This window comes from Struthio camelus, chromosome 8, assembly GCF_040807025.1.
Source record: "Struthio camelus isolate bStrCam1 chromosome 8, bStrCam1.hap1, whole genome shotgun sequence".
Lineage (NCBI taxonomy): Eukaryota > Metazoa > Chordata > Aves > Struthioniformes > Struthionidae > Struthio > Struthio camelus.
Window position 1 is genome coordinate 28480981 of NC_090949.1, and position 17857 is coordinate 28498837.

Sequence of the window (17857 nt, forward strand, 5' to 3'; positions counted from 1 at the left end):
CTGTGATCATGAACAAGGCATGGACACTTGGCTTAAATCTGTCTTCCATTAGGTAGGTGTATGGAGTTCATTTTCCAGCTCAGTGAGTTCATTAATGGTTTGCTTTCAAACGGAGAAGATATATCCCTTGGGGTTCAGCAAAGGTCCTTGATCTGCTGTGTTCTTTAATGACTGAGATGATGGAATAGCGAGTACACTTATTAAAATTTAAAATGCTATATAACCATGAGAAGCTGAAAGCGCTTTGGAGGGCAATATCAGAATTCAAAATTACCTTGATAAATTGCAGAAATGCTCAAGTAAATAGGATGCAACTCTGTAAGGACATATACAAAGCACAAGAGCAGACATAATCATTGCATAAAACCAAGAAGGGAAATGACCAACTAGGCTGTAATCTTCCAGAAAACATATTTTGTAGATATAGAAGATCACAAATGTAATGTGAATCAATAATATCCTGCTGTTGTAGTAAAAGCAAACATCATATTAGGATATATAAACACAAATATTTCTCAAAAAATTTCACTTGCGTTTCCTTCCTCTAGATAAAATGAGCCAATGTCCTTCAACCCTGTTTTGCGATTTGAAGTATAAAAGCAACTACATTTACTCTATCATATAGCTTGCCTACATATTCTAAATTGTTCTAAATGTTCTTGTACTCTAAAATATTCTAAATATTTTAATCAAAATAGCTAAAGTCACTAGAAACAAACAATATACATCTGTATATTGGCTTGAATTTTCTTTTAAAATAAGATTTGAAAAAATACTCCCTATAAATTCATGGGGTGAATAAACCTTGTCAGGCAAACGCAAAACATTGAAGCAAGACCTGATTAGCTAGGGCACAACACAGAAATTGCAGTCTGCCCACTGAATAGGGGTAAGTAAAAGGGGATCAGACTGGGGGACTTGATGTAACAGCCCTCATATAGGTAGCTGCTGCAAAGACAGAGGGAAACCTGTTCGCCATGTCCATATTTATTGCGAATAAGACAATGGCTTAAATTGCAGTTGGGTAGATTTAGATTACATATCACAAAGCGCTTGCTAAAGTTGGTTAGGCACCAGAATAGGTTGCCTGGGGAATCTCCATTTTCAGAGGTTTGGGTAATGCTGCCTTGTGGCAGAAGCACGAATAACATGAGTTTGCCGGTCCCAGTTGCGAAGTCCTAATTTTACTTTGTTTGCTCCACAGACTGGAAACCAAGCACTGGCAGGAGGTGTCAGCAAAGAGGACAGCCTGCCGGGTAAATCGCTTCTGCCTCACGCCACGTGAGTGCGGTGCCCCAGGCTGGGAAAGTGGGAACACAGCTGACTTCAGCAGGTTCGAGTTGCTCATCAAGAGCTGCTTTTGGTCCTCCAACTGCAGCCTCCAGGCAGGAGGGCCTGGGCGCTGAGCGACCTCCCAGCTCTGCAGGGCTGTCCCCAAAGTCGGCCAGTCACTGCTCCTCTGCTGCTGAGCCCAGGTGGCATATACCGAAATCTGAGTGTGGCTCTCATCCTCCCTCCTGGGTTGCCTCCCTGTCAGCACTTCCAAAGTTTGCTTTTTTTCTATGACTCCTTGGGTTATGAGCTCTTTTTGGTAAGGAGTACTCTTTCCTGTGCACCGTTTCTGCGGCATAATTCACATGTACAAAGGAGGCAGTAAGTGAGTTGTGGTGTGAAGGGCTGGTCTGTCTTTTGGGAGCAGATTTCCCAGCGGGTAGAGAAAAGGCTACACTTCTGCTCTCCCAGTGGACTCCTCTAACATATGCATGGTCCTGGAGTAGCACTGAATAGCCAGGCCAGACCTGCCTTCACCCTGCTTAGCTGCTGGCCCACTAGGGATTTTTAGGACTCAGTAAAATCTGCCTCTCTGTACCTGAAACAGAAAAGGGAGGCAGGGACATGGGATTCAGGACTCAGGACGTGGGATATGGGATGCAGGATGTGGGATGTGGGATGGGGGATGTAGGACGCAGGACGCGTCCCAGGCCCTATGTCCTGTGTCTTGCATCCTGTGTCCCGCGTCCTGCACCTCCCACGGCTGCTCTGCAGCAGCTCTGGGCCCAGCCCTGGCCACTGGAGAGCTGTGCTGAGGCTGCAGCCGGGTTTCTGGGGAAACGCTTTGCCCAGTGTCAGAGTGAGCCAGATCTTTCTAGAATATAATTTCAAGAACTCCTTCCTACTGGCTAGCCCCCCACCCCGCCTTGCTCCACCAGATATTAAAGACGTAGCAGAATAAAAAGACCTGTTCACATGGGATGTATAACCTAGAGCAATAAAGACAGTCAAAGACTAGGTGCAGAGAGATTACCTCATTCCTTAATCGTTTCCTACTATCTGCTGAAAGGGTAATTGCAAAGATGATAAGTTGACCTTGGATTGCCTGATTCGGCCCTTCTAACAACTGTTCACGAGAGGGGATATGCTGGACACAATAGGATAAGTATTTGTTTCAGTTAAAAAGATCCTATTTTTATTGCTACAGCTAAACAGCCAAAGTTCTGGCTTTTCAATGACAACAGAGCAAAAATGCTGCCTACTCACACTCGCACATTCCTTTCCCAACAGAGATCACTGTAATAGCCATACGGCCACCTCCCGGTCACACGAGGGAGCACCGCATGTGGTAGCACTTCCCCACACGCTGCCAGCACAGCAGAAGATGCAGGACAGTGACTTGTTGGTAGCCACCACACAGGACCGCTGTCAACGCCAGGCTCACACGTCAACTCATTATCAGATGCTACCAGCAATTTCCATGCAAACTCCATCGGGATTTTACTGGCCTGGAAGCAGCCTGTAAATTAAATAACTATTGCAATGTATTTGTAAAACAGCTGTATTAAATGCTTCCAGATATAAATTCATCCTTGAGATATGTGTGGTCAGATGGGATCCAGGCAGCTCACATTACTCTGCAACACTTGCTGGGGTCTTGCTGTGATTTCCTCATATGTCATGTGTTTGGACGCCTGAAACATTTTTATTTTTCTTGGCATTACAGCCACATTTCATCTCTCAGCACTGAGCACTGCAGGAACACATAGGGACAGATGGGCCCAGGCTCTCTTCCTATCCAAATAAACACACGCATGCCCAGGAAAACAGCTGCCGCAAGGTCATACTCCAGGGCAAAGTACCGATTCACCACCTAGATTTTACATGCTCAGCAAACCAGTCCTTCTGCATCACATGCCAACAATACACATTAAGCCAGTGAGAAAGATCCTCTCCCTCTTCAGCTTTTGTCTCTAATTGAGTGGAGAGACTCCCTGGACTTTGAAAGCAATGGCAGAGCAACTTTCACAGCCCGATGTCTCGATAGCTGTGGTACAGATGGTAATTCTTTAAGGCAACAGTCATTTTCTATGTTTTTGAGTTTATGGCATGACCTATCATGACATACACTACTATCATGTGGGCATACACAGCACCAAGCCAGCAGCGGAGAGGCTCTTTGCAAACATTTGATGACCTTTCAAGTGTTCTTTAATGTCCAACTGTAGTTTCACCAGCCTCAGATGTCCCTACTGGACATCTTGGTTCAAGCCAAGTCTCTTTGCACCATTCCAACTTCCTAAGACTTCTGTAGCTGTCAGGAGATTTTTTAAATTGTTTTTTTCAGGCTAATGTTTTCTTTCTGCAGCTCTTTACTTTAGTCAGGATGTGTGGGAGCAAAAGGGCTGTAGATTCTTCTGGTATTAAGTAGACTGTTTCTGGCCTCGCTTCTGTCTCTTCCTGTGATGATCATATCAGTGCTGCTCCCTTTCATTTTTTTTCACTTGCAGGTCTATAGCCACTTCACTTTCCCTTTTGAACTTCCATAGTTCCTTCTGCTGCCTAAATCTCTGAGTTTTCTTCCATGGGCTGTGTTTACCCACGGAAGTGATGTCAGATCAAATGTTCAAAGCAGGCCCCTCTTGCCATGAAATCTCTGAAATATGCAAGAAAGGCATTTCACTCTTCACCCGTGAACAAGAAAACACACAGGCCAGAGCCTAGACTAGTGTCAGACTTCTGCAGCAGCGCCGGTTGTTCCAGATACCCATAAAAGTGAGTTTGACAGTGCTAATAACTTTGTACTTTAAAGACGAGAGCGCTACACTGCCAGTGCTGCATGGAACTGGCTGACAAGTCCTGGCCCATCGGTGCCCCCTGGCAGAGCTTCCCTCAAAAGAGACCTCAGCATGCCAGGACAGACACACGGAATGTAATTTCTCTCTTTCCTCACCCTCCTCCTGTACAGAGCTGAGAGAAATCACCTGAAATGTTGTCTAGGCTCTACTTTATCTCCCTATCAGCACTGATCCACAACTCCCTTGACCTTCAGTACTCATTGTGTATCCTTTGCTCCATGCTCTGTAGTTATTGCTGATTATTAAATAACCAGCAGGGAGCTAGATGGGCAAAAATCCACCCTGCTCAGTAGCTCATGGTCAAACTCATCATCCAGGGACTCAGTCACCAGTGAAAATTTTTATCTCATTATAAAGGTTTAGTCTGATGTGGTTCCAGCAGCTCCACCAGCCTAGCCTCTCCAGCCATCTCAGGGGGATTTGTGAGTTCTTTTGCAGCTGATTGGTGAAAGGTGCCAGCTAGGTCCAGATCAGATGGTCCGGTAACTGGGTAGGCACCGTAGGACAGCCCAAATCAGCTCCATCAGTGCTAACCAAAGGGATGCTGGACATCAAGGCTGTGTGCTCTGCCCTCTTTGCAGAAGTGCCCAAGATACTATAGTAACATTGCTCTCCTCACACCCTTTGCCTTCCTGGCCCATTTCTGCCAGCCCCACATCGTGAAGGCAGCCTGCAGAGCCATTAGTTGGCACAGGCAGCCCAATGGATGCTCCTTGTGGTGCTCGTTCCTCCTGCTCCACATCTTCAGGGCAGCCATGAAGCATTGGCAGCAGCCAGCTGACCAAACACAACCCACACACCTCCCAGCCAGGTTGCCAACTGAGCAATAGGCCAAGTGGCCAGCCAGGCAAACAGCCTGTACTGCTTCCCCTCCTAATGGGAAGCCAGGTAATCACAGTGCTGCCTAGGAAGAGCTAGAAGTAGTGTGCAAGAAAGGGAAGGAGATGTGGCTCATAGGTCTTCCAGGGCCATGTGGTCCCTGGAGGTGGGTGCTTCTGCTCAGGAATGCCAATTTGTCATGACAGAGAATGGATCACTCTTGTTCTGACCACAGCCAAATCCTTCCCTAAGAAGGACTAAGCTGACAGACTGCAGTCTTCTGCCTCGAGAAGAACAACTTTTAAATCTGTCCTGAACTTTAGCATAGACCCAGCAGGCTTGGCATAACAATGTACACTTAGTGTCATGAAACTGGCCAAGCGGGTGAAAAAGCTAACGCTGTTCAGTGCCTGCCAGGGGAGTTCTCCTAGGTAACAGCTTAAATCCTGCCTTTGCTTTACTAGGAGCATTACTGCATTCTTCAAAATTTAAAGTTGTTGACTGGTGCGGCTCTAACAACTTACCAGGCTGTGGGCCAAATGATGCACTATGTCAACAGTGGTGTGGTAGAGAAAGCAGAATGGCACTGTGGAAATGACAAATGCCAGCTAGAGGGTATTACTCCTTCTTCCTCTTCCTCCCAGCCCAAAGAACCAGAGGCACCATCTTAAATTATGCTACAGAGGTGCAGCTCAGGGGACAACCAAACAGGGGAGCTGAAAAAATGTGCTAGGACAGCACTCAAACAACCACAACACCTGAGTCCGGAAAAGTGTAAGAGATACGCAGCTGTTATCATCGGCTCTTTGGAAAACAATGTCTTGCCATGCTAACAAAAGCACAGTGCCATGCAGAGAGCTGCCGTGTTGACAATTAAATGTCTAACCAACACTTCCTGTAGAAGCAGGACATGGGACACTGATTGTCCACATCATTTCACCTGAGGCAAGCAAAGTCCCTCATCATATGTCTTGAGCTGACTTACAGCATGGGGACGCTGCTAATCCCTGGCCTCAAGTTGTTGGAAGGTTTTCCCTTAGCACCTGTCCTGACATACACAGCACATGCTGGTTACTGATCATCTCAAGATTTCCTACCCCACAGCTCACCTCAAACCTCTGTTGTCTATCTTGTCCATTCAGAACAGGCCTGTAGAAAATCTGGCCTCTCTCTGTCCGTGTTTCTGGTTATTTATTGTCAGCCTGCCCTTTTAGAGCACTTCTTATTACCCTTGAACTTCAACACAAATGTAACACATTTGTCTCCAGCATTCACTTTTATGGCTACCATTTTATTTACAAGTAAAATGACAACTGGGTGAAAAGCCACCAGTTCAGCAAGGGCATGACTCCAAGTAGGTCCAGACCTGCAGGTGAATACAAATTTTCAAGGATTCTTTGCATTTAAAGGTTGTACTTCCAACCATTTCCTCGGAGCGGGGTCACCTTACCCCAGCTGAGAGTCTTTGCATTCACTATTTCTAGGGAAATGCCAAAGAAACTTAGTGCTGCAGACAATGCTGGAAGAATAGCAAAAGGGTATTTGCAGCCCTGGAACAGTCTGAGAATAGAGAATAAAAGGTGATGCCTTTTAACATAAAAGTGTAGTTTCTTGAGCAGTCTTCTACTAGCAGTATGCGATAGCGATGAACAGACCCACTCTCCAGCTGAAGCTTTAGCAGGCCTCCAGACAAGCATGGTAAGAGCAGACTTTTAGCCAGCATGACATGCCCAATGGCTTTTATGCCTGTGGTAGCAGGTGTCTGAATGTCAGCATTCTCATGCCATCTTATGTGGAAATATCCAGGCTGCCAACCTCAGAATCTAAACCTAGAAGTGAATGCGAAGAACTCCTAAAACATCTTCCACTGCTGAAACTAGAAGCCGTTGTTAGAAACTGCCACTTCCAACATGTCATGCCCAAGCACTTACAAAATTTCTCATTACCACTTCAGAAATAGATCATGATGCACCTGATAGGAGACCGTATACCACACTAGCTAACATCAACAGGGAGAGTAATGTTCACCCAGTAAACCCACACCTAAGCTTCTAAGAGGAGATAGAAACAATGGGCTTATCAAAGCCTGCTTAGTCAAACATCCTCCCCAAGGAACATGAAGGAGAAGCTGTCTGAGCCTACAGAGTCTCTCCATGGGGCTCGTACAACTATATGGGCAATTCTACCAAGATGGCTTCTGCTGAGCTGCAACCTTCAGTCTTTGTATGACACTCGGTATCTGCTAGTTATGTGTGGGTCCTTGCAAGGGAGACAGTTAATCTTCCTTACCATGCAACTAGTAGGTGCTGAGCGTCGACAAAGACTGCACAGTTTCTTAGAAAAAGTGTCAGACTGAGGGGCTTCAAGTAACTCTTTTTCTTTAAGCCCTATAGCTTGTGAATAAGGTGCTTCAGTCTTCCTACTTTGTGCTCTAGTTTACCCACCAGTGAAGAGAAAAAACATGGTGCCAATGCTGAATTAAACTGCATATTTCAATGGAGTCTACAAAGATCCAAAGTAAAACTGCCTCGAATAACCTCAGATATGGAGGTTTATAGTGTGAGCTCCCCAGAGAGGTTGATAGTATGTAGAAGTTGCATGTGAAAACTGCAGTTGAAAGGAGAGTTGCTTTAACAGTGATTCTACCTGAGGAGTGCCATGCGCCACACCTAAATATTTCTGTATTCTGTTGATTTTTCTCTTAGAGAAGAGAAATCCAGCTTTCTTAAGTGGGGACCTTCCCACACTGCACCCGAACTGGCACATGCTGGGTTTTGTTTGTTTTCAGTGAGCAACATATCACAACAGATAAGCAACCGATGCATCACATGAGTTCATATCAGCCAAACACTTCAAATCTCCCTTAGACTGTAATATAAATCTTATCATCTGTACCTAAGGTTCTGCCTTTACGATCATTAATTAATGAACAGGCCACAAGCCAGCTGAGGGAAAAGTTACTCGTTTCACTAAGTTTCAGAAAAATTTTCCCACAGTCAGGTCATTCCTAGACAGTGGGTCTTGTAAGATTTTTCATGTACTCTTCTGTCTAAAAGATCTAAATATCTTCATTGGGGCTGTGCAGTTTCACTTCAGCCAAGGATCTTCATGTCTCTGTTGCTATGAAAGCAACACATCCGGACAGTGAGTACCAGGTAAAAAATGTAATTTTTTCAGTAAAAGGATTCTACTAACAGAAAATGTGTGGGTTTCAATTGGTCATAGACTACTTCAGGCTAGCAACTAAAGCAGTGTCCAAACATTACAAGAAACTTATCTTAGAGATGTACAAGTTAGAGAGAAACACCCCAAAAGTTCGGCAGCCCCTATGTAGTAACACCTCAGACTACCAGGTTCAGTAGCTGATGACACAGGAGGGAGCCATTTGACCCTCATGACATCCAGGCATCCAAATGGGAAATGATTTCAGCACGTCTGAGGATCCTCCTCTTTGCAATATACCTGGAAATGTCCTAAATGTGGCAGGCTTCTTATCAAAGTCTTCCAGCCCCAACTCCATAATTCCTTCCAAGCCATTCCAGGCTGCCTGCACCCCAATTGTTTTGTACAGGATGTGATGCGGGGCCTTCTTCAGCGACCATGAGGTGCCATGTGGGCAGGAGAAGGAGAACTCATCCAGATTGTGTTGGTGAAAATGATCCTATTATCATCCCTTTATATAACGGTTAGATGTACTCTCAATCTTGCTACAACTCACTTTCTTACTATGCTGCTTTCCCACTCTTTGTCTTATCTATTGAGAGTGTTAATTCTTCTGGGCAACAATTTTGTCTCCTGGCTTATCTATAGTAGGACCCCTAGGAGAAGAAGGGCATGCTCCCTTTTGCGCCGATTAGGTTATACCCCTTCACTTGATTATAATCCAGCTGTGTTGTGTGATGTTACAGCTGCTAAGAGCGTGAATAGCACTGTTTTTTACAGCTAAAGATGTCTGGATCTGTACAGCACACGTACTGGGCAGAGATGGCCCATTTATTCCTCATTTTACATGGGCTTCCAGACCCAAAAAGGGCCAAGAGCAGAACGGGGCATGGTTTGAGCTGGAGCCTGGCTAGCTCTTGCCCCCTCTTATAGCTTCATCCACCTGGACGTAGATGTAAGTAATGGAGCTGGAGCCCTGTGCTAACTGCAAGCACTTTCATTTGCTGCTGGGATGTATTGAACTGTGGAACTCGTAGTAAATATTTACAGAGCTCCTGTGTACAGAGCACCAGGTTATTTCTTAATAAGCTGCTTCCATCTACAGGTTGCTGGAAGTGGATAAAAGGACAAATGGGAGCAGCAGGAAATTAGGCTCTGGGCCAAAGTGACGTATTGCTTGCCAAAACGTTTCTCATGCCTTAAATTTCTGCTAGACTGCACTGCCTGCAGCAGTTTAGCAGGGACAGCTGTAGTAGAGGAAAAGAGAGAGTTCTTTTCATCTGCACCTGAGATCTTCATCAGACCCTGACCTGGAAGGAGCAGAAGAAGAAGCAGGGAAGAGAAGGTGGTGTCAGACAACCAGGACACAGAGGCAGCATGGCATCTCTGCTGGACAACATAGCCAAACCTTCTGCTGTAGTTTTGCAGCTATCTTTGGTGCTTGGCTTCATTTTTGTGCTAGTGAAGGTTTCCCAGTTCTACCAGGAGAAGAAGAAAATCTTCAAAGCTCTGGAGGCTTTCCCTGGTCCCCCAAAGCACTGGCTATACGGCCACAGTCATCTGGTAAGGAGAGAACGGGGCTCACCCAAGGCATGGGCAAGGAGGGTTTGTCATAACAACTGGGCAAGATAATTGTCCTGACAAGAGGGGTGGAGAAGAGCACCAGATGGGGAGTGTGTGTCCCCTGCTATTGCCCCTTCCTACAGGAGAGGACCTCTTAGCACAGGGAGTGCCAAGACTTCTGTGGGGCAGGCAGGAAGGGTGCCTGGTTGCGAGATATACATCATTTTGGCAAAAAACAGAGCCATGATGTTCTTGATCATGTGCTTAAATATGCAATTAGGTGATTTCTGAGACTTCACAAAGTTACTTAAAAATGAGCAACCATAAAATCTCTCACTTCTGCATCCGATCTTCTACCAGTACAAGTGTTTCCCCCTATACCCACTTAAGAGGGGATGGTCATGAAAGCAGGACATTTTATTGCAGCCATTTTTGCCATTCTATAGGGTACGTGTTTTTGACTTCACACTGCTGAAATTGGACCATAGGGCTCTATCAGCCCTGGTCCCCCTGGAGATTAGGCAGTAGGTATACCCGAACTGCCGACGATGACTGTAGAGCCAGAGTGTGATGCCAAGGCACTCTGACACCAGATTATGCTAATGTAACTAAACTGCCAGACCCCGGCTAGACAATCTCCCTGGAGTTACCTTGTGCTGCAGGGACACAGCAGCTCAGGTAGCTTCGCTGGCTGTGCACTGTCTCCAGTGATCCCCTTTGCCATGCCCAGCATTTCCTCCACCGACAGAGTGGAAAGCCCCTCTCTGTAAGTCCACCTACTTGCTCCCAGTTTCCCAGGCAAGGATGTCTTGCATATGCTTTCCATGACAGGGCAAGTTTCACCTCTGCTGTCCCAGGCACATCCCTCTTTTTCCGCCTGAATTCAGCCCGTGTTTAACTGTTATTGCAGATCGTTTTAGGTAAAGACTTACCTCTGTTTGTGTCATGGGCGGAAGAGTATCCCTATGCCTTCCCCAGATGGTTCGGACCACTTCTGCCTACTCTAGTAGTCCACCACCCTGAATACGCCAAAAGTATATTTGGCCGAGGGGGTAAGTTTCTTCATTTGGTTTGGGGAAGGCCTGTCATTGACACTTCCCTATCAAGAAAAACAAAGGAAACCTGCCTTGAGTTGTCCCTTCTGCCTGCTTCTTTCACAGCTATTGCATTGCTCCCTTTTGTCCCTTTCTCAAACCCCTTGACAGGTTTCATGGAGCAGCTTATATTCTCATGCAAGATAGGAGGCAGTGATCCGCCGAGTCCACCGTCTCTATCATTGTCAGGCTTACTGTATTCTAGAGCATCTACCACCCCAATATCTGTGTTTCCCACTAAAATCCATTAAACTGGGTGAGCTGGCACAGCAATGGCCCTGAGAATACATCTCAAGTTTTCTCCTCTGCTCCAGTCTGTGAAGCACAATGTCTGTGATTGGTACATACATGGGTATCTCCAGTAATTCTCATCTATTATCCTCAACTTTGAGATGTGCTATGGTCATTTCTGTTCCACATACATATCTTTCATTACAGCTTTCTCTGGTTTTCTCAAGTCCTGGGCAGAGTTGTAAAAGACCATGTTTAAACTCTACCTCTAATGTTATAGAGTGTTTTACATTTTGAGCTGATATTAATTCTACATTGTGATTAAAAGGAGGGTTTCTAATGTCAGTTCATCCTGATTTTTGTTGTTGTTGTTATGTTGATATTCATTAGCCATTCATAGTCTTTTGGTAACTTTTTTTTTTTTTTTAATAGATCCCAAGTCCCAATTAACCTATAAGTTCTTAATTCCCTGGATAGGTAAGTAATTTTCTTTCATTATCCCTTTTGGCTGTGCTACACATTTCATCTGCTTCCCTCAGGTCTTCATTTATGTTGCTTTCTTCCGTTCTAAAGCTAAAGAGAAAGGTTGCCTTTGCTATGGAAAGGTTCATAAGTGTGGAGCACATACCCTGGCCTTTGCAAAGCAATGGGGGCCAGTCTGCTGAGGGACTAAATACAGCTACGTATAACTGGGGTGAGAGATACTGAGGCACTAGAGGATAATCAGGTTCATGGCTTGCGCACAACTTTGTGGTAGCCCTCCATGGGCCTGCTAGCAACTGTCTCATAGCTCAGCTTGTGCTGCAAAATGCATCCAAGTATTTAACTTAGGGCAGAAAAAAACGATCTGAGAGAGTAAATTCTGTGCTTCTGTCATCATGGCAGATGGTTTATTGGTAAATTGGATGTGCACAGCTGGCTGCAGTGGAGGATGAGTGGACATGCTTCTCCTCCATCCAAAGGGCGCTGCTGCAATGGCTGCAGAGAGGCTGAAGTAAAGGCTTCTGGGACAAGTGCTATCTACAGGAGGGCCAGGGCAGTGAGCAGAAAAAGCTCCGTCTGTTTCATTCCCCTGTGCTTGAGAAAGCCACACTGTTGTGTGATATTTTGAATAAACAGGCTAGAACCTGCAATATATGGCTCCACTGCCAGCTCCTCCTCCCCCCAGGTCCTGTGTGTTAGCTGGGAGATAGCCACTTGGCCAGAAGCAGCAGTGACTCTGTCAAAGTCGAGGTGAGTGATCAGATTCTGAAATAGCTGATCGTGTCTTTGCTACTTGTGTCTCTAGGAAAGGGGCTATTGACCTTGAATGGAGCAAAATGGTTTCAGCATCGGAAGCTGCTCACACCAGCATTTCATTACGATGTGCTGAAACCTTACGTGGCCCTGATGTCCGATTCAGTCAAAGTGATGTTGGTAAGAATCATAATCACTGCAACTTTTAACTTTGAGTCATGCACCAGCCAAAATAATTAGGCCTGGGACTGAATGATGGAAAGTGAGTGGAATTAGATAGTTCCTAGAATTTATCTCCTGATTCCAAAATTTTTAGATCCTTTCAAAGTTCTGAAGTTGCTCCCTCCAACTTCTTTTGGCCATTCCACTCATTTTCTTTTTCATCTGCTTTCCAGTAAGATGAACCACTGCTAGGGTATCTTTTCCTAGCTCAGCAGTGGTAAATATGGAAAAAGAAATGCACAGAATACTTTGATTAGATTCACAGACTATATAGTGAACGAGGGTGTTTACTTACAGAAGAGAAAGTAATTAGGAGCATGGATCTGGGAAGAGGCAGGTACAGGAAAGTATGACCTGATCGTACTGTGGCCAAGTCCATTCTGGCAGTCTGTCCCTCCTTACTCTCGTCTCCACCACTAGGATAAATGGGAGAAGAGGAACACACAGACAAAGACAGTGGAGCTCTTTCAAGACGTCAGCTTGATGACACTAGACACCATCATGAAATGTGCCTTCAGTTATGATACCAACTGTCAGATTCAGAAGTCAGTAGCTGAAATTTAAATTCTGAGAAAATAAGTGCTCCCGTTTCCCCCGCTCACATTGCTAACGCTGATTTCAATCTTGATTTCCTTTCAGCAACTCAGACTTTTACATCAAAGCTGTTTATGACCTGAGCTACCTTGTGAGTCAGAGAATCCGGATTCTCTCTTTAAGCGATGTCTTCTATGGCATGACTCTCAAAGGCCATCAGTTTCAGGAGGCCTGCAAGCTGGCCCATACCCACACAGGTATTTCTCTCCTTTTCTCTCCCTAGCCCCGTTTCTTGGATGAACCTCTCACCCACTTACATCTGGAGCAGCTCAGAGGGGGTTTGCAGCATGCACTGACCAGAGGATTACACATTAAACAGAGACTGAGCTGCTGACCAAGTGATCAAGAGCATGACCTCTCCGGAGGGGCAGGGTGCATCTAACAGACTGGTCATTCTTCTACACAGATAAAGTAATAAAAGAAAGAAAGATGTTGCTCTGCAATGAGAATGAACGTGAGAAGATCCAGAAAAAGAGACACCTGGATTTTCTGGACATTCTACTTTGTGCCAAGGTGAGTGAAATAATCATATCAAATGCCAAGGAACATACCTGTGTGCCACTGAGGATGTGTCAGCAGGGAACTCACAATCCCTGGCCAGCATTAATGACAACATCTTCCCCGCTTCATATTTCCTAGTTTGGGGAAAGGTGGGTTGAAAGGGAAGGAAATACAAACATGTGAGATGCAGTGATTGAATATAAATGGAGTTTCATCTTCCTTGTTCTTTTTTGTTGAATATATAAATAGATTAAAAGAAGTGAGCTGTTGGGAACCAGAGGAGAATAAGAGCTTTGGAAAGATTACAAAGAGGCTGTCTTTTCTGTAGTCATCTCAAGAGATTTGTTTCTTGCCTTCTGTAGCTTTACCTTCTCAGGTATCTTCAGATACTCCTGGTGTTCAGGAGAGAGATATACTCTGTGCCCACTCTAGCTTTCCTGGAGCTAATGCCTTCTTTTGTGTCTCAATCTGAAACAAAAGTAATCCGAGTCAAAATACTGAAAAACGTAACAAGAATCCTTGGTAGGGGAACAAACAGCGTGCCCCTCTGAAGGGCTGGGATCTGATGTGCCATCACAGCTCAGCTCTGTAGCTCTGTTGACTGCAGAGTCACTGATTTCATTCATGTTGGATATATCTTCTATTGGCTTAGTTCCTGGTGTATGTGGAGATACAAGAGAGGTCAAATTAGATTCCTTTCCACCAGCATCCGGGGTGATTTTTACACATAAAGGAGCAAGTCTAATTCATGTACACTTGCAGATAATATATTGTCCTCTCTATTAGGATGAGAATGGAGCTGGACTGTCTGATGAGGACCTCCGTGCTGAGGTGGACACATTCATGTTTGAGGGCCACGATACTACAGCCAGCGGGATCTCCTGGCTCTTTTACTGTCTGTCATTACACCCAGAGCACCAGCAACGGTGCAGGGAGGAGATCCAGGAGATCTTGGGAGACCGAGACACCATTGAGTGGTGAGCTATAACTTTTTGGTCCTTTACTTTGAACTCTTTTTATTTATTTTGAGAAGGAAAATGCACCCACTTTGTACTGTATCTGCACTAGGGCATTCTGCTTTTCACATAGCAATTCTGGGCAGCAAAGGGAAGAGTAGGACAGTGCAGTTGCTCTTCAAGAAAGAGCAGCCACCCATGACTCCAGTTTGCACATGCTCCCATTGCTGCCACTCAAACACAGTGTTACCCTCTGGCTTGCTTTCAGGGAGGACCTTGGGAAGATGACATACACCACAATGTGCATCAAAGAGAGCCTGCGCCTGTTCCCACCGGTTCCTGCTGTGTCCCGACAGCTCACCAAACCCATCACATTTTCTGATGGACGCAGTTTACCAGCAGGTCTGTTTAGTTTGTTCATCTGTCACGCTGCTGCCTGTCACAAATGGGGCACCCTCACTAGAGTTACTGTGTTGAGGGGCTGGTGGTGCTTGTAGCCTCTCTTCTATCTCTGAAGGGCTATATAGGGCCACCACAGCTCACAGTTCACAGTGAGGCTGGAAGTGTGGCCAGAGAGGGTCCAAGGACCCTTTCCAGAGCACTGCAGTAGAATGGATACCCCAGGACAGCGGGACCCAAGCCTTGGTCCTGCCATTTCTATAGCCACAGCGAATGTGATGGGACGAGCCAGACAGAGCCTGCTCAAACTCCTCTGAACCCAGCAGAAACACTCCCATGTCTTCAGAGACAGAGAAGGAACAGAGATCCCCGGAACCAAGGCCAGGATGTCACGCATGGACAGCCTGGGTTACCGCACCAGGCCTCCCTCTTCCATCCTCTGCCCGCCTTGCACGTCAATGTACTACTTCATCAAATTCTCTAGTTACTTCTTTCTTTTTCCCTTAGTTGTTCATGCTTTACTGTTCAGCCCAGTTTATTTGCCACTCACAGAGCTCAAAAGGCACTTGCAGAGTGCTGATCCTGGCCAAATGTGAAAGTTCACCCACTGGTACCAAAATGGGTTCTTGCTTTGAGGTCACTATTTCTTCCACGTGAGGAAGTGGCCTGCCTAGACAAACTGGGAAATGCACCTGTCAATTCTCCTGTGAAATCTCTTGCAAAGCCCAGGGACAGCGGGCATCCCACAAAAGTTTCTCCTGTGTCTCTACTCTGATATTTCACAAACTCCTTTCCGACTCTTCTTTTCCAGGCTGCCCAGTTGCAGTGAACATATTTGCTGTTCACAGGAACCGGGATGTGTGGGAAGACCCTGAGGTATTTTACCTTTATAAAAAGAAGAGAAAGATGAGCTCTTAGCTCAGATATCTACTCTCTTTGAGTAAGACAGTCTTGGCCTCTTTGTCTTGTGATTTTTTTTTTTTTTGCTTCTTATTCCAACAGTCCCTGTCTAAATGCAAAGATCAATAGAGCTACCAAATACCTCAAAGGATTTGAACATGACAAAGTGCTGGAAAAGGGTGTTTAATACTCTATCTTCACGCATGATGATGTAGGAGTATTCAGACTGCCTTCAGCAGCCCTGCATAATGATGGTGCAGAGGGCATGAGAGAGAGCAAACAGATTAATGGGGACAGTCCACAGCCACCTGCCACATCCCTGACCTCATCCTGGGATAAATCCTCCCAGCAGCAGCCACCAGTTCTCTCTTCTCATTCAACTGGTGGCTTTACAGAGGGGTGAATGTCAGCTGCAGCTCCCCATGAGCAGCAGAGGTCACATCCAGCCCTGTCCTGGGGACTATGGGAGAACTTGGTGCTGCTCATGTTGGAGCCGTCCCTGAACAAGAAGTCTTTGTTCTTCCCACAGATGTATGACCCAATGAGGTTTTCTCCAGAGAACTCAGCACAGAGGCACTCGCACGCTTTCCTGCCTTTCTCTGCTGGATCCAGGTGTGAGATCCTTCATTCTCTATCTCCCCCACCATCGGTTCCCTCACATGAGAGAGTTAACTCAGAGCAGTGCTTCTGAAGCTAACCCCCCCTCAGCACCAATGAGGCAAGCACCAACTCAAGCAGAGTTTCCGTAACAGGGGATCTCCACCACTTACCATCAGCTCAAGAGAGTTTCCCACACCTGAGGCTCTGTGGTCATTGTAGGGCTTGACACACTTTCATTTTTGCAAGATCTGTGAAGATAGATACATTCTCTGCTTCCCATATTGGGAACATAGGCTCCCTTGTCTAGAGGTAAATACCCAGTGCCCCTCAGAGAAAACCTGGTTCACTGAGACTCTTTGGTTCCCATGCTGTCTCCTCTGATATACGCAGGATTCTGATGTCTCAATAACTTGCACAGAGCAAAAATGGCCTTTTTGAGGTGACTGTTTTGTGGGCTGGACACCTACAGCACTTTCTGATGAAGAAAGCACCAGTTCTCTAAACTTCATGTCTTTTTTTGGTGCTTATTAACAAGCAACAACAATATGCCACCCCAGGACCAGGTGCATTTTAGTGTGGCATGAAGGGATTCCTAGATAAGCTTTGTCACTGTTACCTGTCTTCCAGCAGCAGCTGGAGATCCCACAGTAGCACAAAAGCCTTGCCTCAAGAGGCTAGTGTTGGTTAGTGCAGTGGCTGTGCTGAGCTTGGGAGTGGTCGGGGATGAAGGCTGCAAACTGAGCCTTTGCTGTCCTCTCCCCAGGAACTGCATTGGGCAGCAGTTTGCCATGAACGAGATGAAGGTGGCTCTTGCCCTGACCCTGCTTCGCTTCGAACTCTCACCTAACTCGTCCAGGCCTCCCATACTGGTACCACAGCTCGTCCTAAAGTCTAGCAATGGGATTCACCTGCATTTAAAGAAGATTTGCTGACCTGGGGTATCATGGGGGCAAGTGGTTTCCCAAGGATCATCCTTTATCCAGGAGTTTAAGCATCTCCCTCTCCTGGCTGAGCCACACTGCCCTGCACTATGATGGTGACAACCCTGTAGCCTTCTTGATCTCTCAGTCCGGTGAGGGGGACATCCAACAGACCTGTCCAGGATATCTCAGACCTAGGTCTGGATCCACTTTGCATGGAGAACTTCTTCCTGAAATCACATCACGCGCACACATATCCACCAAATTAAATGCCACCAAATTAATTGGAGAAATCTTTCCTACTAAACAATTCTGGACTGGTTCTGTGCCTGGCATTATGGAAATTAAAGCCAGTGGCTGTTTCTGACACAATGCTGAACTTCCTTAAGTTGAGGGTGCTCAGGGATCAGCTCAGAAGACTGTTATTAGAAAGACTAAAGAAAGAAAACACTCACCACTCTCAACAGTAAGTGTGATCAGCCTTATCTTCCTCTTCTGTCTGAAATGAGAATAAATTTGGTGTTCCCAGA

At 45.8% G+C, this 17857-nt stretch overlaps 1 protein-coding gene across 1 annotated transcript; it reads left to right on the forward strand.

The window, feature by feature from the left end:
• Window positions 1–9357: 9357 nt before the first annotated feature.
• On the forward strand, window positions 9358–17857 carry LOC104143605 (cytochrome P450 4A6). The gene is made up of 12 exons (XM_009674182.2): window positions 9358–9674; window positions 10585–10726; window positions 11432–11476; window positions 12288–12415; window positions 12878–13002; window positions 13097–13248; window positions 13458–13564; window positions 14339–14529; window positions 14777–14910; window positions 15719–15783; window positions 16337–16419; window positions 17171–17857. Exons 1-12 carry the CDS (start codon window positions 9489–9491, stop codon window positions 17337–17339), a joined length of 1527 nt encoding a protein of 508 aa, XP_009672477.1. The 5' UTR covers window positions 9358–9488; the 3' UTR covers window positions 17340–17857.

Coding starts and splice junctions, on each gene's coding strand:
- LOC104143605 (XM_009674182.2), top strand. CDS start 9,489: ATGGCATCTCTGCTGGACAACATAGCCAAACCTTCTGCTGTAGTTTTG. Junction 9,675..10,584: donor TATACGGCCACAGTCATCTG/GTAAGGAGAGAA, acceptor CTGTTATTGCAG/ATCGTTTTAGGTAAAGACTT. Junction 13,565..14,338: donor ACATTCTACTTTGTGCCAAG/GTGAGTGAAATA, acceptor CCTCTCTATTAG/GATGAGAATGGAGCTGGACT.